General features: G+C 39.7%; 1 protein-coding gene across 5 annotated transcripts in view; it reads left to right on the top strand.

Annotated features, from left to right (window-relative positions):
* The window catches only part of CWF19L2 (CWF19 like cell cycle control factor 2), a 156,731-nt gene that overhangs the window by 49,431 nt on the left and 84,810 nt on the right, over window positions 1-22,490 (top strand). For all 5 annotated transcript variants that reach the window (XM_039493084.1, XM_039493092.1, XM_039493101.1 and 2 more), the window contains 2 exons: window positions 944-1,040; window positions 4,388-4,480. In XM_039493084.1, coding sequence (XP_039349018.1) covers window positions 944-1,040; window positions 4,388-4,480 — 190 coding nt within the window. The remainder of the gene's footprint in view (window positions 1-943; window positions 1,041-4,387; window positions 4,481-22,490) is intronic.

The following is a 22,490-nucleotide window of genomic DNA, read 5'->3' as shown; positions in this document are numbered from 1 at the left end:
AAATATTATTATTAGTATTAGCACTTTCAATCTTTAAACCACAGTATGACCACCAGTTATTCCTACCACTGCCGTCTGTAGTATTAACTCCATTTTACAGATGAGGAAATTCAGTCTTGGAATAATTCTGGTGAAATACCTTGTGTAAAGCCACTTGGTAAGTCAGTGGCAGAGAGAGGGATTGGGGCTCATGCGTTTCTGACTCCCAGTTCAGTAGGCCATTGTATCCCCCCATAACAGGAAAAAAATTTCTAGGGGAGATTCACCAATTAACTTTCAATGTAGATTCTAACATATCAGCTATAATATTTTCATAATCAAAGGTTGTCCTCTGAGCAGATAAATCTAAGAACAACTTAAGCTTTGGGAAATGAAGAACTACATGACCTACCAGTTGTTTATCCACTTGGAGGTTTTCTTGTTGCTGTGGAGATGATGTCATAAACAGAATTATTGCTTCAGGGCTTATAAACAGACTTATTGTTATGAGATGGAGACCAAGGTTCAGTGCTAGAGAGGAGGAAGGGTCTTTGGCAGGATGATTTGGTACTGCTGGAAGGACTAACTTTTTGGACCCAACTGGTCTGTCCTGTCAGGAAGCTATACTGCATGCATAGCCCACTTTTACCTGCTACTGGTTATTTATTGCTCCCTCGAGCCAAGAAAATGCACAATACATAGTGCCTTTCATCCTAAAAGATCCCAAAACCAAAGGAATAGTTAGCTTTATGCGCATCGTATTTACACAACTTTTTCAAAAGTTCTTGTCTGTCCTTTAGAGAGATTTAGTGACTATGAAAGGATTTGTAGAAGGATAGTTGTGGTTATGATGGCTTTAAATTACTTTCAGCATTTGAACATGTTTGCCAGTGCAATGATTGTTAATTAGGTAAATATTTTTTTGTTTCCTCTGGGCTGTGAATGCTTGTGGTATTTCAACCAGACATACTTCAAAGGATGGGACTCCCCAGGCCCTTAGTGAAGAGGAGATGAACAGACTGGGAGCCAAGATTGTGAAAGCAGAACTGATGGGAAATTTGGTAAGGTTTTTGAAGATTGTCCTGATTTACTGCAGATGGCATGTACTATAGCTCACAGAGCTTGAACTGGCCTCTCCTTTTGACCAGAGTACTATGAAAAGCCATTTCATCAGGCTCAGGATTTAATGTGCAACCTTCTTCATAACTTCTCCTACAAATAGCTATGCCCTGTGGTCGGCGTGGAGGGACTTCAGCCCCGTAGGGGTTTGTAGAATAGGGAACATGTTGAAAACAATTTTCTCTTTATGGTGAGAGTTAGAGAACAGTGTATAGAGGTTTTCTGTTGAACAGGAGGAAGGGGAAACGTGCAACGTGCTCCTGCCAATTTCAAAATAAAAGTGGAGGACATCCTGATTTCCTGTTATCACCACAGACCTCAGTCAGCAGACACTCATAGTCCATGCTGCCCTGCATTCGTATATGCGCTAAGCATCAAGATTATGATTGTAACCTGTCCCTGGTAGCTTGCATCCGAAGAAGTGGGTATTCACCCACGAAAGCTCATGCTGCAAAACGTCTGTTAGTCTATAAGGTGCCACAGGATTCTTTGCTGCTTCTACAGAACCAGACTAACACGGCTACCCCTCTGATACTTGACACCTGGTAGGATGAGCTCCCCATGAGTCTCTGGAGCTCCTAGCAGCTGCAGGTTTGGCACCACAGTCTGAACTAGAACTGCTAAAGCAGACTGAAAAATCAGGAACATCACTGTGTGATTTGAAAGACTCTTGTTTCCAAAAAGATATTTTTATTACATAACACTATAGATACATAATACTGGTTTATCTGATGCCTTTTAGCTAATGGTGATAAGTGAAAACTGTGCCCAACTAACTTCCACTCTCTGACACAGAGGTCCTTGTGGTTTGCTGATGCTGAGAGAGGTAACACAGTAACTCACAGTTCTGGTAACACCAGTAGATTGGCACATGCCCCCCAATTTTTGTGTATTATTTATTTATGAATTTACTTATTATTTGTCGTGTATTGTGGTAGCATCTTGAGGTATCAACCAAGTCAGTCTCATTGTCTTAGATTGAGGCTGTGTTTTGCAAGTTATTGTGTCATGCATAGATGCTTTTAAAGACATACTGCAAAAATCTAATGGACAGTGGTGAAAAATGTCCATTTTAGAAACAATTCAACCAGTGTGGTCCTTTATGTATTTTTTTTTGTTTCTAAGGATGATTTTTTTTTCATGCATCTATGCTTGCTGCATGAGTCTCCCCTGAAGCAATAATTCTGTTTGACATCATCTCTACAGCAACTGCTGTAGTTGTGAAGTCACAAATAAGATTATAACTTTGTGTGGGGAACAAGAAGTGGCTTTCAGATTTTTTTTTATTTAGGATGCCCTCGCAGATTATTTTTCACACAGATCTGTGTGTCCTGATTTTATAGGGACAGTCTCAATATTTGGGGCTTTTTCTTATATAGGCGCCTATAACCCCCCAACCCCCATCCCGATTTTTTACACTTGCTATCTGGTCACCCTATACATTATAAATAACTATGTTCAAATCTTATTTTACATCAGTATTTTGTTCTCCCCTTTGCATAATCGTCAGAATAAATGTGTATGCAGCATATTTTTAAACAGAGATAGCTTGTAAAGAGACACTGCCAAGCTGAAATCTCGTCAGCTTTGAAAAGAACTAAAAGCTAACTTTTAGTGAACTACAAGTAATTTCAGATACTACATCTTTCCCCCTAAGTCTCACTGCCAATTTGGGGGATTTTAAACTCGTATTTTTAAATACTTTTCTCTTCCCTATTGATATTTGGAAAAACCCACACAAATGAGAGAAATTGGATATTTGGCCCTACAGGGGAAACCAGCGAAACTCACTATACACCAAGTGCTATAAAATGCATAAATTAATCAAAATTGTGGGGGACATGGGAAACCCATAATTTTTCTAATTCTCTAATTTTTAGTCATGGTAATCTTAGCTGATACATGTAACAATACAGGGAAACATTTGGACAGAAGTATGATTTTATCCTGTCAGTGTTCTTTTAAGTAACAGAAGAAAATATTCTCAATAAAAGCACTCTTGTAAATACAAATGATGTATATGTGAGGTATTTTGCAATTTTGTTTGATTTCAGTTAGTAATAGTCAAAATTATTATGTTATAATGCTGCTGTTCATTTCATATTATTTTAATGATTTATATTGAAAATAATTTTTATCATTGTGTGGAATCAGCAATTTAGGCCTGTTTCCCTTCTTTAATAATAAATGTAAATCAAATGAATTAATTTTTTACATTTTCCTCTATTGCTCTGAATTTAGCCCATTGAGTCTAAATTGCTGTGATTTATGTAATAGGAACTATACAGTGTTGTTGTAGCCAGGTTGATCCCAGGATATAAGAGAGAAAAGGTGGATGAGGTGATACCTTTTGTTGGAACAGCTTCTGTTGGTGAGAGACAAGCTTTTGAGCTACACAGAGCTCTTCTTCAGGTCTGCAGAAAGGTACTGAGAGTGTTTGTAGCTAAATACAAAATTGAACAGATAGTTCAGCATAAGTAGTTAGCACATATTCTAAGGGAACTATCTGTTCAATCTTGCATTTAATTGTGAAACTCTCAGTACCTTTCCCAGACATGAGGAAGAGCTCGGTGTAGCTCAAAAGCTTGTCTCTCTCATCAACAGAAATTGGTCCAATAAAAGGTATTATTTCATCCACCTTGTCTGTATAATGAGGAGCGGAAGAGAGGACTATATCAGGAAAAACAATTAATGGGAGAATGCACATAGGTCTCACTCTTCTGTCTTTGGGTCATCCAAAACCCAGATTAGATTCAATCTCGGCCCAAATTTGGAGGTGGTGTTTAAGGGAGGATAAATCTATGCAGTAGAAGCAGCTGTAAGATTTGCTCCCTTAGACTCTTTCTGGAACTTATAAACTAAGGATGATGTTGGAAAAGGGTGTACATTACATTAGGTTAGACTTACCTCTATTTGCTTTCGATCTGTATAATGGCCGTTACACTTACCTGCAGATTTTATGAGCATAAATTGATTAATATTTGAACAGTGTATTTGAAAATGTCATGTGTTATGGAAGTGCTATTTTTTTAAATATTATGTGTCATAATGCTTCAGATGCATCTGTCTTAAATTTTTTGGAAAAATTTCTGATCTTGTACCTATAATAAGGAATTGTTCAAATGGCACTGGCATTACAGTTAATAGTACTTCTATATACCTGTGAGCTGGTGTTTTAAAAAATAAACAAAATATGGAGAAGCAAGAGAAATGGACAGTTGGGATATACATTTTTGTAAATAAGAGCTAAAACAACTGAATTAATTCATTTTGATCATTTTCTTTAAAGGATTTAGCTTCAAAGCTTCAAGTCCAGCTTGAAAATGCACGCAAACTAAAAGAAAGTAGAACAGAGACTCCTGCAAGACAACCTGAAAAGGAGGTAAGGGAAAAATGTTCCTCCATTGTTATGTGCTAGTACAAAAATCACAATGCAGGTGAAAAGTACCTGTAGTAATGATATTTTTAAATTTAGATGTTGAAATTTACAAAGGCTATTTGTAAAAGAGCCAAGACATCTAGGGAGTGCTAAAATGTAGGACTGTATAGGTGTAGGGAAAATGTCATAAACTCCTTCTGGGTGCAGTTCATCCCAGTGTATCCTTCAAAGCCTGGGTGATGCCCTATACACATACCTCATGAGAGCCAAATTCCTGTTGTTATTGAATAGTATAGCTCCCAGTGATTCCACTGGGAACAGGATTTGGCTCTTCCTACAGCTCTTAAGCAGTGTGTTAAGCCATTGCATGGCACCTCGATACTGGGTATTTTTTGCCCACAATATTCAGGTTTCACTTTACTTTGCTACATTGGTAAAATACTGGCAATGTCCATTGTGCCTTATGTTTTCAGGTGATGCTGAGCATATTCCCACTGCAGTAGTTTACTTTAAAAAATATATACCGTATATATATAGAGAGAACAAACTGCCTCCATCTGGACAGGATGAGGTACTATTTCTAACAGTAATTTCTGGTGGTAATATAGACCACAAAAATGAAGTTGGAAGGAAAATTACAGTTTTAGATTGTATGGAGCAATCTTCAGATTAACGGACCCCAAAATAGATGTAAAGTCAATATAGAGTAAATCAGATTGGACTTTGTCCAGTGAACCTGTTTAGACAGGTTTGTATATGATATTTATAAAGCTGCTAGATATTAAAAACTTTGAAAAGTAAGTATGCAGATAGAAAGTGAAACTAATTAGTTTTTCAAAGTATGCTAATTACAGTTTCAAAGTACACTATAGTTCTTCTAGATCACAAGAGGCATATTATCTTTTTTAGAAGCAAATATGTTGTGTATATACTTACCTCATTATTTTTAAAGATGTCTGTTTTTTCATAAAGGACTGGGAGCAAGCATATTTTAAGTAAATATAAGATAAGTAGCATAATTGTGCCTTTTAGGGTGAACTCAGAAAAAGGCATTAAAAACCAACACCAAAAACGAGAACAAAACAGAGATACTGATTATTCACTTCCATTTAAAGATAAATTATTACCAATACGTATTGCAATAAGAAATGCATATTTAAGTTACTAGCATACCATTTCTCACCAAAAATGTACTACTTTATTAGGCTGAGCAATAAATCATCTGAAGATATACCTTAGAAATATTAAGCATTTTAAAAATTTGCTTTGTGTCCTGTTTAATTTATTTTTTTAGTGCCCTAGATATTTTTTCAGCTGAAGTGCATTTGTTGGTTTATGACTTCTGAAAAGCTTGATAGCATTCAGTCTGATATTGCCAATTTAAAAGTACAGGTTTAAACTTTAAAAAATATCTGGAAGTTTGGAGTGTTGAAATATCTTATATATGGAAACCTGATGCTATGATTGGATGAAAAATTAGGCTATTTTTGGATGTCAGCAATTATATTCCAAGGTCTTGTAAAAAGAAATGCATTAAGATTTAATAATTAGGAGGTATTAATGGGATATTAAATTACTGGATGTCTGAAAAAAACCTGTTAATTTTATATTCATATGTATTTTTTTTTCCTGTGTAACTACTCAATTCCTTTTGGGTTTATATAATAGCATCCTTCATACACCAAAGCATTTTACTGTAAAAGATTAGGCTGCAACGAGTCATGGAGTCTGCCTGCATAGGGCTTATTGTTGTAATTGGGGCTTTTTATCCTGAGAGTTCAGAGAGTGGGACTATGTATACTAATGCGACTGCCTGCCATTATGTTCTCAGCAGTAGCTCTCACACAGACTTGCATATCAGTCTGTCTTTTATTGATGGGGAAATGTTGGCCAGCATACCAGGGTTAACCCAGTTGTTGTTGAAAAATGCCAGTGAATTCTCAAATTCTGATTACAGGCCCTAGCCGAGTTTTGACTGTGATGTTGGGGTGAGGTCAAAGAGAACTTGACAAGGATGTTACGGCTGTACCTTCCCATGATACTCAGTGGTAGGAGAGCGCACGCACAGGGAACTAGTGGTCAGGTTTAATTGCCTCTTGTAGCTATATTAAACCTGTCATAGAAGCATGGAATAAGCAGTGGTACCTGTCTTCTGAGTGCCAGGTTGGATCCAAATTCCTGGTCCTCAGACAGCATGCTGTGAAGAGTCAGGAGTGTGACCATTGGAGGCTCACCTGCTGTTCTGCACAGTGTTCAGTAATCGCTCATGTTTCACTACACTGCTGCTGCGGTTCCCTCAACACTATTTTGGTGATGAACAGGTTTTTTTAAATTGTGTATGGTGAACTGATGAGGCAGAGAGCGATAAGGATTCAGTACAAGAGGGCAGGAGTTACAGGAAAAGGCTCTTGCACCCTCATAAGATTATGTGAAGGAACAGAGATAATGACAGTGCTAAAACAACTGTAGGGAGCAGGAAAGGAACTGGAGAAATACCAACCTTCATTTTACATGTTTGGCATTTATTTCATTTGTTGTCAGCTGCTAGTTTTACGTGTCCAAAATACAGCAAAATTATAATTTTATTAGCTGAGATCTCATAGTAGTTTTAATTCTGTTGTTTGTTTTGAGGTATCAGTGTTGAAATCTGAATTCTGTAATCTGGATAGGGAAGTTTGTTTATACTATTATGTTTATTGTGGGCAAGAGTCCTCGACTTTGGGAGAGGGATAGCTCAGTGGTTTGAGCATTGGCCTGCTAAACCCAGGATTGTGAGTTCAATCCTTGAAGGGGCCACTTAGTGATCTGGGGCAAAAATTGGTCCTGCTAGTGAAGGCAGGGGGCTGGACTTGATGACCTTTCAAGGTCCCTTCCAGTTCTAGGAGATTGGTATATCTCCAATTATTAAAATTAAAGTCGTTTGAGTTACGACGAATGGCACTTATGACACTTCTACATTGACATCCTGATTTGACTTAACACTATAGGTTTTGAGTTTATGGCGCTCAGTCCCGCAGTGGAGTAGATTGCGGTTCCGACGTTCTGATTTACGACGCAATTGTAAGGAACCAACTGTGTCGTAAGTCCGAGGACTGCCTGTATTTTGCTTTTTCCTTTTTAAAGATGGTTACTAGAGGAGATTGATCCAGTGAAGTTGTACAGTTTTTTCAAATAACTTGTACATTCTTAAATATCATGCTAGCTTTCCTAATCACACATTTGTTATTGCTTTCCAGTAGGCAATGTTTTGGTAACACGTCATGTGAAAGACTGTTTTTAAAAATAAATCTAAACTGGCAATTTCAGGGAATAAATTATTTTTGATACTGTGATTTGGAATGCACTATTCACAATTTTTTCATACTTCATTGTATTGGGGTAGCTAAGAAAGGCCCTATTATTATATTTAAGTTGTCTCAAATTTGTATCCTGAACATTACAGAGTGAAAAGTTTTATCTTCTTAACTAAACAAATATAAAAACTGAAGAACACAAATGAATATCTGACCATAATAAGTTAGGGAAGCTCTTCAGTAACAAGATGTTGTGAAATGTAACACCAGGGTAGGGATGGAAAATAATTGGTAGTACAAGGCAGTTTTATTAGATTTTCTTCTATTCACACCTCTAATTATGTCAATATCTGATATCCCTGAATGCATCACAGATTATTTTCTATATACTGGAACTTTTAAATCAGCCTTCTGATCCCAATTTAGCTAGTTCTGAAGCATGAGGTTAGAGCAGGAGTCGTCAACCTTTCAGAAGTGGTGTGCCGAGTCTTCCTTTATTCACTCTAATTTAAGATTTCGTGTGCCAGTAATACTTTTTAACGTTTTTAGAAGGTCTCTTTCTATAAGTCTATAATATATAACTAAACTATTGTTGTATGTAAAGTAAATCAAGTTTTTAAAATGTTTAAGAAGCTTCATTTAAAATTAAATTAAAATGCAGAGCCCCCGGACTGGTGGCCAGGACCCAGGCAGCGTGAGTGCCCCTGAAAATCAGTTCGCATGCTGCCTTCTGCACATGTGCCAGAGGTTGCCTATGCCTAGGTTAGAGCATAACAACATATCAAATTTAACCCTATAACCTCCAAAATAGACTGACTTTTGGCACTATTGGTTTAAGTAGCTCTGGTGGGAAAAGGCACTTTGTATGTAGAACAGTAGAATATTGCTCTGACTCTTAGGCCCTGATTCAGCAAATTGCTTAGGCAGGCAGGTGCATAATTTTAAAGCACATGAGTAGTCTTAGTCACTTCAATGGGACTACTTATGTGCTTAAACTTATAAGACTTTATTGATTAACATATTATATGAACTACATGGAATAAATACCCTACAATTTAAGTACATCCATGTGCAATGATAGTGTGGAAAAAATAGGGCTGTGGTACAAAAAAATAGTCTATGCTTTGGGGAACAAGATCAAAACTAAAGGCCAAATTCTGCCCTTGCAGTTCTTTTCAAAGTCATTGGGAGTCTCAAACCTCAATGAACATCCAAGGGCAGAATTTGTACTTACATGCCGTGGTGTGGAGATTAATACGTGGCTAGGTGTTTTAATTTCACATAAAAATTTAGCTGCTTCTGTTCAAATTGTAATGAACATTTTGAGGAAAAATGTTATTGTTTGACAATGTGCTCTGTATTGTATAAGATAAGGTTCCTGTTCCAAAGAGCTTATAATTTAGTACACACACAAAACATTGTTCAGATCACATAATACATCAGGTGCCAGCAAAAGTTTAAGGAGGCTTAGGGATTTCAAAAATAAATATTAAATTAGGATTATGTAGAAAAGAAAGCTGCTTTGTCTTTCTGATATGTGAAAGGGTTGTTACTCTTTTAATCACATTCTGTTTGTTTGGTTATGGGGATTGGATTGATCCATACTGATGAAAATTAGCTATTTAAAGTTCTTTTATTTTATATTTTGACCTTTATGAAGCATCACTGGAACTTGAGTGCTGTTTTGCTATAGAAGTCTTTGGCAAATGTTGGTAATAATAATTTCTAACTACATGAAGTGTTGATTTCCTTGATAGTTTTCCAAGCAATTAGTGGTATGGATTAGTGCATTACTTGCATGTCTTGGTCTTCAGATTCTTGGAATATATTTTCCACCCTACATCACCCTTAGCTCTGGAACCTTGATTTTTTTTTTTTAAGATGGTTAGTAGAGAATGCTGTCTTGGGACTTTGGCCACTAGATTTATATAAGTCTTTCATATAGTTTGTAGATTCTCAGATATCAGTCAGAACTTTGTTTTACAGGGCATCTATGACTTTGAGATCAGTTTGAATTACTGTAGGTTGTAAATGTAGTTGAAGGTCTAAGAGAGCTTTCTAAGAAATGGTCCAGTGGGATGAGTACATCTCTGGTGCATAAATCAGAAATGGAGAGCATTTGTTCCACAGCCAACTATGCTTGGATGGCTAATGTAACACTGGCATCCTTAGCTAGCTAGCTGGCTATTTCTTAAGCATTTTTCACCTTGGAGTACCTATATAAGATTAAGGGTAGATGTAAAAACTCAGATGCTTGTTTATAGTCTAAGTGAAAGAATAATGTCTCTTAATCTGATCATTTCTGTTACCAGTGTTTTTTGACCAAATTTAACAAAATCAGTAGGGGGCAAATAAATCAAACTGCATGGTGTGTGCGCATGCGACCACGCATACACACATGCTCTAATTGACTATATTTATGATACTGGATATTGGATACTGTCAACATATAAAACTCTGGTTAATTCCAGTGCTACAGTATGTGCACTTCAATAGAGCTTAAGAAATAAGACAGCTCTTCATCATAATACTGGCAACAAAGCTAGACTCTGACTGCAGAGTGATTGTTGCAGACAGTTCTTAATAATGATGAATTAAGCTTAAAGTATGAAATTAATTGGGTAAAAGCCACACGTAAGTACTTTAGGCAAAGTAACATGGGAATGCTGAAGAGAATATTAAGTTATACAGTTTTTCTTCGAGTCGTGTCCATATGGGTGCTCCAATGTAGGTGTGCGTTCACCCCTGCACTGCTGATGGGAGAATTTCAATTGCAGTCCGTCCCACTCGTGCGTGGTGTCTCACCTGCCCTGAGGCTAGCTAGCATGCTCAGGCTTTCCCTCTCAGTTCCTTCTCAACCAGAGACCGAGCTGAGAGCTGTCCATTTGCGGATCATTAACTTTCTATAGTTTTGTTTATTTAGCTTCACTTTAAGCCTTTTTTCTTAATTACCTTAGGTTTTTTTTTAGTTGGCCATGCCCCCCTCCCCAAAAAAGTAAGAAAAGAAAAGAAGAAAGGGTTTGCCTCTCTGTGGTTCCCCAGGCTTCAAGAAGTGCCGACAGACATTAGCAGTGTGTTCACTGCTTGGGGGAACAGCACAACCAGCAGAAGTGCATCTGGTGCAGACAGCTAAAGCCCAGGTCCAGGAAAGACAGAAAGTTGAGGCTTAAACTCCTGCATATGGAGTCAGCCCTTCAACCCCCAGAGTCCTGGAGAGAGTCATCACTGCAACCTTCTATGTCGAAGGCAGGTGATTTAAAGGAGACAAGACATACTCAAAACCTCTAAGACAGTGGTTCCCAAACTAGGGTTCGTTAAATATTACAGGGGGTTCTCGGGGAAAAATTCCCTAATGGCGGACAGAGCTGTCCCTAGGGACCCCGGGCAGCACGGGGCCAGCAGCCCGGAGCCCCTGGACTTCCAAGAGCTAAGCAGATCAAAGCAAGCATATCTGTCACACAGAGAAGATTTAAACTTCAAGACTCCTTATAAGAAATGGAAAGGGAGGTGGATATTTTTTGCTGGTTTTAAAATTAAATAGGCAGCTAGTATTGTTTTTAATTTTATTAAGAACAAGTTTAAGCCTTGTTATAATGTTCGTTGTTTGCCTGAACTGCTCAAGAGCGAGAGACACATAAATTCACCCGGGGGAAGGCTACATCGTCATAACCAGCACCGACCCAGGTGGACAATATGGTCAGGCCCACGCCACCATCACCACTGATACTCTCCACATTCCGGTGCGCATCTGATCTCTCAGTGTCTGATGCACCAGACTCGCCCATTCTCAGTACCGGAGCCCTGGTCCTAGGCTCCCCCAGGGCATTATAATTAATGGTGTCTCCGGGCTATGCACTGTGCTTCTTCTCAGCAGAGTCGGAGAGTGAGGAAGAGAACTTGGTTTCCCAGCACTCCTCATACCCACCACAAGGGGACCAATTCCAACATGGGCAACAGGGGTATCACCCACCAAACCCACAACCCCATTGTTGTGGACAACTCTGGTTTCAACCACCAGCACCCTATCCCACGTGGCCTTACTGGGATCCCTGGCAAGCCCAGAGATAGAAAACCTCCCGGGCTCCTAGTGTTATACACCAACAAGCTAGGAGGCACCCTCCTTCAGCGGCGGCATCTAGTGCTCCAGAACCTCCTGTACAGCTGGTGGAGGAAATGGAGCCTGAGGCAAAGGAAGAGGACACTCCTCAAGCCTGCTTTTTGTCCTCCTCGCCTAATGAGGCAGTGATGTTCCCCGCCATCCACGGATGATTTTGAGTTGTTTCAGGACTTGGCACAGAGGGTTGCAGATGGCCTACAAATTCAACTACAGGCAATGTCTTAACCCCAGCACAAATTGGTAGATATTCTACGTGCTTCTACCTCTACCAGAGTGGTGCTCCCTGTAAACAAGGCGCTTCTGGACCCAGCCAGACTTGTGTGGCAAACTCTGGCATCTGCCCCACCTCCCCAACTTGTATACAAGTGGGTAAAAAATACTGGGTGCCAGCAAAAAGCACAGAATTCCTGTTTTCGCACCTGCCTCTGAACTCTGTTATAGTGGACTTGGTCAATGCCAAAAGCCGCCAATACCAATCTTGGTCCAGTCCGCCTGACAAGGAGGGAAAACACATAGCCCTGTTTGGTGGGAAAGCATGCTCATCTGCCACTCTACAGTTCTGAGTGGCTAACTACAAGGCCTTATTGGCCAAATATGATTTCCAAAACTATGTGAAATTAAATGCCTTTATTGACCAACTACCAGATTCTCATAAAGAACAGTTTACAGCCATAGTTAGAGGGCCAACTGGTAGCAAAAACATCCCTCCAGTTATCCCTGGATGCAGCAGACACGGCCGCTCACTCAATTTCGACTGCGGTGATCATGAGAAGGGCTTTGTGGTTGCAGTCATATGGTTTCCTCAAAGAGGTCGAGGCAACAGTAGAAGACTCCTTTGATGGAACGAAGCTGTTCGCTGAGAAGACGGATATCTACCTTCATACACTGAAGGATTCTCAGGCGACCCTTTGCTCATTGGGAATTTGTACGCGGGCCTGTAAGAGGAAAAACAGCCCTCAGATGCAGTTTAAGCCTCATTCATCATAATATATGCCTCAGTGTCAATCACAAAGGCCCTACGAACTCCACCGAAAGAAACCAAGTTTCTCTATGTGGAAGCAATTGTGACAACAGCCAACTTCATTGCAGCCATCAACATCTAAACAGCAGTTTTGACGGGTTGGTTGAGGTGTCCACAGAACACTCTCCTCATGATTGCATGCCAGTAAATCCCTCACCCCCTTTCAGGGTTCATCTTATTTTTGTTCTGCAACACATTGGAGTGGATAACCTCTGACAAGTGGGTATTTGAAATCGTCCATAGTGAATATGCGATCCCCTTCTCAGAACAACATAAGAATGGTCCTACTTGGTCAGACCAAAGGTCCATCTAGCCCAGTATCCTGTCTTCGGACAGTGGACAGTGCCAGGTGCCCCAGAGGGAGTGAACAGAACAGGTAATCATCAAGTGATCCATCCCCTGTTGCTCATTCCCAGCTTCTGGCAAACAGAGGCTAGGGACACTCCTCCCTTCCTCCTCCCAAACCCTGTTCTCCTTCAGGGACCCTTCTCACAATAATCTACTACACCAAGTGAACCATCGCCTCAGTGTAGGAGCTATAGAGCCGTTACCCATGTGCTCCGGGGCAAAGGCTTCTATTCTTGCTACATCCTGATACTGAAGAAAAAGGGAGGTTGGAGTCCTATACTGGACCTCAGAGCACTCAACAGTTTTATCAAAGCGCAGAGGTTCAAGATGGTCACTATCCATGATTATCCCAGCATTAGAAGAAGGAGATTGGTTCTCAGCCGTTGACCTTCAGGATGCATGCTTCCATATCTCCATCATTCTGAGCCACAGACAGTACCTCAGATTTACTATGGGTCAGGACCACTACCAGTACAGGGTCCTCCCATTTGGCCTCTCTTTTCCCACAGGGTATTCTCCAAGGTCCTCTCGGTGGTGGCAGCCTATTTACAGTCTAGAGGTACTATGATTTTCCTTTAAGTGGACGATTTCCTGCTCAGGGCTTGGTTTTACAGAGTGGCCCAGAGAGTCACCAAAGTCACATGTGATCTGTTCTCAGACCTGGGTCTGCAGATCAACAAACAAAAATTGACCTTGATTCTGGTACAAAGTTCATAGGAGCTGACCTTGACTCTGTTCAAGCGAAGGTGCTCCTCCCACTTCACAGATTCCTCAGTTTCTCTTCATTGATAGAGACAGTTTAATCCAGCCCACAAATCTCGACCAGACACTGCCTTCAGCTTCTGGGGCACATGGCCGTGGGCACATCAGTTGTTGCTCATGCCAGATTACATATGAGATGCTTCCAAGCATGGTTTGCAAACCAAACAAAGACAATATAAATAAACTCATGTCTGTGCCTTCCAGGATCAAGCAATCCCTAGACTGGTGGAAAAACCTGACAAACGTCTATATGGAAGTTCCATTTATGCAACCCTCCCCATCTCTTCTGACCACCGACACGTCCCTCACAGGATGGGGGCGTATCTCAATGGTCACACAATACAGGGCAAATGGTCCCTAGCAGAGACATGCCTTCACATCAATCCACTCGAGCTCAGAGCAGTCAGAAATGCATGCACTCATTTCCTTCCACAGATCAAGGACTCTCATACAAAGGTCATGACGGACGGCATGGCCTGTATGTACTACATAAACTGACAAGGAGGAGCTAGATCCCACTTCTTTTGCATGGAACCACTGAAGTTATGGAACTGGTGCATTTCCCACAACATTCTAATATCAGCGGCGTATCTACCAGGAATAAACAACATGACAGTCGACAGTCTCAGCTGAAAATTCCCACACAGCCATGAATAGGAGATAGAGATGAAATCCCTACGTGACATATTTCGGTGGTAGGGTACACCGATAATAGACTTTTTTACGATTCACTGGAACAGGAAATGTTACCAGTACTGTTCCAGAGCAGGGATCGGTCACCACTCCTTTCTTGGGACAAAGGCCTCTTGTATGCCTTTCCCCCTATTCCTCTTTCTGATGAAGGTCCTGCTGAAAGTGAAAACAGGAAAGGTGAGCATCATTCTGATCTCTCCTAGCTGGCCCAGACAGACATGGTACCCTTACTTGTCACAGCTGTCTGTTTGTCCTGACTCTTCCGGTCATTCCTCATTTTCTGTCGCAGAATGGGTATTGCACTCTCCATCCCAATCTGAGGACCTTATGGCTCAAAGCGTGGCTCCTTCCTGGTTCCAGCTCATATAAGCATCTTGTTCTGAGGAGGTGAAAGAGGTGCTGTTACATAGTAGAAAGAGTGCTACCTGCCAAACCTACCTTCAAAAATGGAAGAGGTTTCAGACATGGTGCCAACCCAGGGAATTGCGCTGGATGTGTCCACTCTGCCATTGGTGTTGGACTATTTATTATCCCTAAAGAAATCAGGCATTGGTTAAATATATATATATATATATATATCTTTCGCACTCACAATATATAAGTAAAAGCAGTAAATATTTGAAATATTTGAAAAAATGTGAACAGATGCTGCACATATTAGCATTCAGATGTCAAGCATCCTAGGCTGTTAAGAAGTTAGCAAATACACTTATTGTACTACTGTCACTGTTTAAAAAAAAAAGATGGGAAGATAACTAAAAGATTAGAGAAACTAATGTAGGATCTTCAGTGTGGGATCTCCGGGTCCCAGCTACATAGTGGGCACATAAAATTACAAGGAGAAGGCTTACAAACAGATAATTTCAGCACAGCAAGTCTTTATATTTAACTACTGGATTTTGAATTAAAAAGCAATTGCTTTCAGTTGAGTAGGAATTATTTAATCAAATTAAGGGTAAAGCAATAGACATATCTTTTGCCACAAGATACAGCAATTTCAAAAGCATGTCTAATCAGACTTTTCCAATTAAAGATATGCAGATGTATCTCTGAGAATTGTTTTGGATACAGAGAGTGAATGAAAAATCCCTGGAGAGTGATAGTCTTCAGTGTAGCCAGATACAGTACATCAAGTTACAGTCTGCAACTGATTGAGGTGATACTGATAAGAAGAGGGAAACATTCCCTAGGCTACCTACTGCCTTTTTTGCAGATGTATCATCCTTTAGTTTACCAGGAGAATGCCTGTGCCTGTGGTTCTACTGGGCTCAGCACACTTACTAGACACACAGACTGCCAAAGTGTATAGAAATGTCTGTTCTGTCTTCATCCATCCTTGGGGGTACAACTCATGACTGATCTTTTCACAAAAGCCTTCTTTCCGTGAAGATGACAGGAGCTTGGAAGAACAGTTATGTAATGATTTCATTTGGAAGTAATAATTTAAGGAGAGAGAAAAGGAATAAATAAAGTTAAGTCCCGAATCATTCCCCATTATGGAGAGTAACAAGTTACCAGTGATCCTGAACTTCAGTGTGTCAGAGGCCTGATGTCTGTTAGGTACAGCTTGCTTTCATTTAGTCTTGTACTACTTGGGTGCATTAGAAATGGGGAGAGAGAGAGAAAGAACTCCCAGAAAAAAGACGTTAACTCTTTAAATGGAGGAGTCAGTTCTTAAGATTAGCATTCTCCACTTTATCAAAAAGAAATTGATTACAAAACACATTTACTCTATAACTCAAATTGTGTTTATGATAAAACCTCAACCCTTATACACAATCCTGAAGAATCAAGCTCAGGATAGAACATAAGATTTTTATCCACAGAAATCACATAGAGCATAGTTGCTATCTAGGGGACCATTAGTCAGGTGATATTAAAAGAAGCTGAGGAGACTCAACCATAGAGCACAAGTGAAATAAGTCTTCTGTTGGCTCTAGTAACAGTTGTTTGTTAGTTCTTAGTGTTTTTGACGTCTCAAATATTTTATGGAAATAACTCAAAATCTGATTGGAAAATAGTGGTTCTTTGGAGATACAGCCAGTCATATAGAGAACAGGTTGATCGTTAGAACTTTAGGCAACTTTTGATACCTTGGAACAAGAAACGAAAGAAGAAACATACACAATACTTTCCATACAGTGGTTTTAGGAAAATAAAAAATGAGGGTTCATGGTTGTAAGTATGCCAGACAATTGCATTAGGGAAAGAATTTCAATTAAGGGGCATTTCTCAAAAGTATTTCACAAACTGATGATTTTTCTGCAATGGACTATTGTCTGCCTAGATATGCATGTTAAGAGGTACCTTAGCATTTGCATCTCCTATTGACTTCAGTGCGAGTTCACAGGGCTCTGAACATTTCAGGAGGCACTTAGCACCTTGTAAGATTAGTCTCTAAATCCTCATATTGGACTAACTCTTGCCTTCTTCCTCCTCCTGTTACCACCAAGTGCAGGAAGATTCCCGCCAGCTGTGTTCCCCTGGCTGTTCCTGCTGTGTAGAGGTGCAAAAGGAGCCATATCATTTAATCAAATCCTGCCTCATCACCTCCACATAGCAGAATAGATTCTTTGTCTCTGAGGGCACTCTGAACATCAAAGAAAAGATATATTTTCCCCATAATATTTCTGTTCTACATTTTTGCTAAGGAGAGAGTCCAGACCTTAAATTCACATTAACCTTACATACAATGCTTTGAAGCATATAAGTAGTTCTTTGAAATGCAGTATTCAGTTTCTGGGATGGACTATGGAAATGTAGTTACAAGATTCAGACAATGAGGAGAATAGTCGTGATTTATCTCAGGATGTTCCATAATGCAAAGAATAAATTAAAAGGATGCTTTATTACAATGGCAGTTCTAGTTTTTATATAGGAGAGTGACTTTTCATTATGGGGTACTTTAGGCAGGACTTTATATACAGTTATATGAATGCATTTACAATTTGTACTCAATTCAAGACACAGAGTGAAATATTGTTAAAAAAGTTACAAAAACGACTTCCCATGAAGCGTTGCCAAAACTGTCTGAGAGAGACTTAAAATATTGAAGTTTAGTTGACCAGCTAAATGCACAATGAAAATATGCAAGCTAATAAAGAATCTTGAATGGTGTGAAACTTTAATAACAGATGGGTTTTGGCCTGTTTACCCAGTTGCAAATGTTTTCCAGCTCATCATAATTTGTAAAACCCACTTTTCCATCATTCTTGAATCTTAAGTCTGCAGGATGCCTGAATCGTTCTTCCTTCAGCAAAAGTCTGCATTTTCCCTACAAAAGGTTCATTAACTATTTCTACCTTTGAGGTCAGCAGTTAGTAGAGTAGGCATCTCTCCACTGAACGGTTTTTGTTACCTATGCATAATTTATTGAACGTATAGGTACGTAGAATTTATATCAGAACAATTTTCTGCAAACTGGTAAGAACTTTCTGTGGCCTTTGAAACTTGAAGATGTTTAATATTCCTGTTTTGATTTTAAAACTACCTAGTTATAAGGAAAGAGTACAGGTATTTGTCAAGCAATGCTCAGAACGGTCTGGCAGCAGGTAGTGGCTTACAACTGACTTTATTTGTGACTTTCATAAGTGCTTCAGCTATGCTTGTGTCAATTTTTACCTTACACCGTCATGCATTTGTTTTGAGAGTGGGGTAGAAAGTAGTGATTTCCCATTGTGACATTTCCCTCTGATGTTATCTGGACCAGTGATCTGCCAGGTCACTCCAATCCTTGACTCTGGGAGCCAGCCTTACCCTGCTCTGCTGTGAGAACCCCCACTCCTGGGCTGTTCACGCACAGCCTCTGGCGTATAAGCTGCTCCCAGCTACTTGCAACCGAATGATATGAGCCAATATCTCCGGTCCGAGACAGCCCTTGGAACCTCTGTCTAGTTATGCCCGCTGGATAATGCAAGCTTATATGAGTTCATCAATTTAACAAAGAAATTGATATGTACCAGGCTTGTTATCCCAAGGGGAGTCTCTGACACGCTTCAAACCAAACACACTGTTTCAGGTAGAACAAACAAACAAATTTATTAACTATGAAAGATAGATTTTAAATGATTATAAGTCAAAGCATAACAATTCGGATTTGGTCAAATGAAATAAAAGCAAAATGCATTCTAAACTGATCTTAACATTTTCAGTTCCCTTACAAACTTAGATGCTTCTCATCACAGGCTGGCTGGTTGCTTTTTAGCCAGGCTCTCCCCTTTGATCAGCACTTTGGTCGGTTGGTGTGGTGTCTGCAGATTTAGGTGGAAGAGAAAGGAAGCGCATGGCAAACATCTCTCCCTTTTATCATATTTTCTTCTCTCTTGGCTTTGCACCCCCAGCCCTCCTCAGAGTCAGGTGAGCATTACCTCATCGCAGTCCCAACTGACTAAAGGAACGGGGGTGACTCACTTGAGAGTCCAGCAGATCCTTTGTTATTGCCTAAGCCGGTGTCCTTTGTTCCTGTGAGGCTGGGCCGGGTTTGTCCCATACATGCCCTGATGAGGTGTGAACTGCCCTCTGCTCTTGGGAAGTTTTTGCCTGGGCTTATTTTGAGCCTCATAACTATATACATGAAATTACAACCTATAACATTATTATAACAATGATTACTATAACATTACCATAACAACAATACTCAGTACATTGTGAGCCTTCCGAAGACACCCGACATGACAAACTTTGCATTAGATACCACACAGTCATATTATAAGGATGAACGTGGGGGTATAGGGTGTTCCCACAAGGTACAGAATATCACAACCATGGATCACGGTAACTGAAGTCAAAGGCCACTTTTGCACATTTTTTTCTTTTATCCATACGGTTTTGGTTTCCTACAAAAAGCTCCTATTCCAGTATTTCCATATGTCTGGTTTTTAAGCTTGGGTTTTTAAGCTTGGGTTTAAGCTAAGTGCCAAAATTACAGATTTGCAAAGTATAAGTAACTAGACTCTGAAATGATGCTAGGAATAGGACATGCTTTCAAAGGGAGCTTATGTGCTAATGTTAAAATACAGTGTTTGAATAACTATTTATAACGACGAGAAAAACACATTAAGGCAAAGGTGTCTTTTCTTGAGCACAATTTATGGGAAATTCTTGGAGTATGCAATTTTAATTTTGTCATTAAAATGCAGGAGGAATTGCACAGACCAATTAAATGTATTTGGGCAAAGTAGTAGTAGAGAGTATGTGTCTGGTTTTCAAACTAACAAGGAGAGAAATACGGTCTTCCATATAGGATCTTTTTGGTTTCAATACATGTAATGTGAATAATGGGACAGACAGTGGGTAAACTTCTGTGAATGATCAAGCCAATATTAAAAGAGATTTGAAGTACTGTCTGACACTAGAGATAAAAGACCTTTCAAATGCCATGCAGTATTTGTAATTTATAGTGCCAGCTCTTTTCGTTGTTTTTTGTAATGATCAAATAAGTAGAATTCAATATATTATCTCTGTTGTGCTCCCCACCCCACATTTGTTTTTTCAGACTTAGGCAGATCAGCCTAAATATAGACAAAGCAAATAATGTGTGTTGGTCTGTGACTTGCCAAATTTTACAAAGCTACTAATATCAGAGTCTATTGTAGCCCCAAAATGACACTGTACTGTAGAAGTGCAACACTCCCCAGGGATGCCTAGGGTTGTGAAGAAGTCTTATCTGTGCCTGTTGTGGATCAGCTCCCTGAAACCATCAGCCTCTGACAGCCTAAGCACTAGCTTCCAGACCTCCTCTGGCCTCGTTCTCTCTGTATAGGTAGGGATAGGCACATATCAGCATTTGAGTCCATGGAGTGTTCCCTGCAGTGTCCAGTCCCTTATCCATTGAACACTCACAGAATTACCAGAACCATCACTTCGCTTAATATCACAGCACTTAGATATATTTATAGTGAAAACGATATGTTTATTATCAAAGAACAGAGATTCCAGTGGTGGTGAGGAACAATACTGGAAACAAATGGTTACATATAAAACTAATCATAAGAACAAATGTTAACTAATAGGTTAATTTTCTGTGTGAAGAAGTTTTATCTCAGCCAAAGTTCTCTTCAGCATTTTCAGCCAAGTCTGCTTGAGACCCCTTTTTCAGGAAGCAAACTTGCTACACATTTACTTCCTTAGTGAAGAGGACCCAGATGTCTTCTCCACCCCTCAAATACCGTAAAGCAAACATTTGAAGTGCACCTCAAGATAAGGTTCTCTCTTTTTTACTTCCTGTTAGTTTCTTTTTGAAGTTCTTACAATTCTTCATTTGCATTCAGTTCAGACTGATGATAGGAAGCCCATTGTGAACAAGACAATACTCAATGTACAGGTAAACAGAGAAATGTGTTACCCGGGATTCTTTCAACCCAAAGCTCTTGGTAACTTTACTCTGTGCGAGGTGGTGTGAGGAAATAGATCAATGGAGACATGGCACAAACAGCACAATACAAGAGTGCTCTCACTTAAAGCTATACTTTATTTAGTCTCAAGCACTTACACACATCTGCCAGAGGTTAGTAAAATACCTCAAACCCTCAATAATTACTGAAGTTTGGTGTGGCTTTTGAGTGGTACAGCAGCAGCCTTCTGATTGGCCCATCTTTCAGCTGCTGTTGGGGACCTAAACTGTGTACTTGAAGAGATCCTGAAGAGTCTAAACCTCTCCCCCCTTATTTATCCTTGTTCATATACAATGACAGATCAATCAAAAAAGCTTGTTAGGTAAGCAGTTTCAAAAGCTAAATAAGAGGTTTCCTCAGATTACAAATTAGCCAGATGTGTTTCTGCAGAGTCTGCATGCCATGACAGACACATTCCAGAAGACAAATGTAGAGAAGTTTCTTGCTTTTCTCCAAAAAACACAGACCCCAGCAAATCCAACAGAGATTTCATCAGGGAGGGGCGTAGGGTCAGGCAAAGGTTGAGAAAGAGTGTCCCTTTGGGGTTGCCCAATCCCTGTCCCCTCCTGGCTTAGTCATGCTAAACTACACAGGCCTGCAAAAAGGCCCACAAGTTTTGACTGCTGTTAGCAACAACTAAGATAATCAGTATTACACTATTGGTAGTGGTCCCTGGCCTTTTACTGGTCTGTCAAAATCTCCCGTACAGATAGATAAACATCTCTTGTCTGACGGAAAACCTGTTTTTCATTTTTGTTGGTGACCATCCCCTTCCCACCCCCCAGACACAGACTTTTAGAACATACTTCCTGTATGTGTATGTAACTCTGTACGCAACATGTACATGCGTTGCAATGATATTGATGACTAGTGTGACTCCAGCTTTTATCTTTCTTTGGTGAACTAGAATGTACACACCAGACTCATGAGAATCCAGTAGCCCTTCTGCACCTCCTTGCCTGTTGCCATTAAGAGGTTCTTGGGGACACAAGGATTACTTTTATTTGTAGAAAGGGATGTGGGATACTATTTTTCTGAAGTAATGAACTCAGTTGCATAACGTGCTGCTCTATAAATACCGTATTGTATAGTGCTTATAAAATGAAACAGGCTCCTGACATAGGTGCAATGCTATGACTCTTCCAAATAGTTTAGAATAGTCCAGATTTTAATTTAATTTACTTCAGCATGGAAATATAAATGCAGACTTCTGGTTTTCTTAACTCACCCTTTTGTCAAAGCTTAACCAATGTAAAGCTTGTCTCAGTGCCTTCTCTTTAAATAGGGCAATGACAGACTGGTTTAGCAGACATTCTGTGCTTTGAACACAAAGAATGTAAAACCTCAGTGATGCATCTGCACTTGAATTAGCCCCAAAACAGGAATC

Source organism: Mauremys reevesii, linkage group 1 (assembly GCF_016161935.1).
Source record: "Mauremys reevesii isolate NIE-2019 linkage group 1, ASM1616193v1, whole genome shotgun sequence".
Classification (NCBI taxonomy): Eukaryota; Metazoa; Chordata; order Testudines; family Geoemydidae; genus Mauremys; species Mauremys reevesii.
The sequence above is the reverse complement of the archived record's forward strand: the minus strand, read 5'-3'. Positions and strand labels throughout refer to the sequence as shown.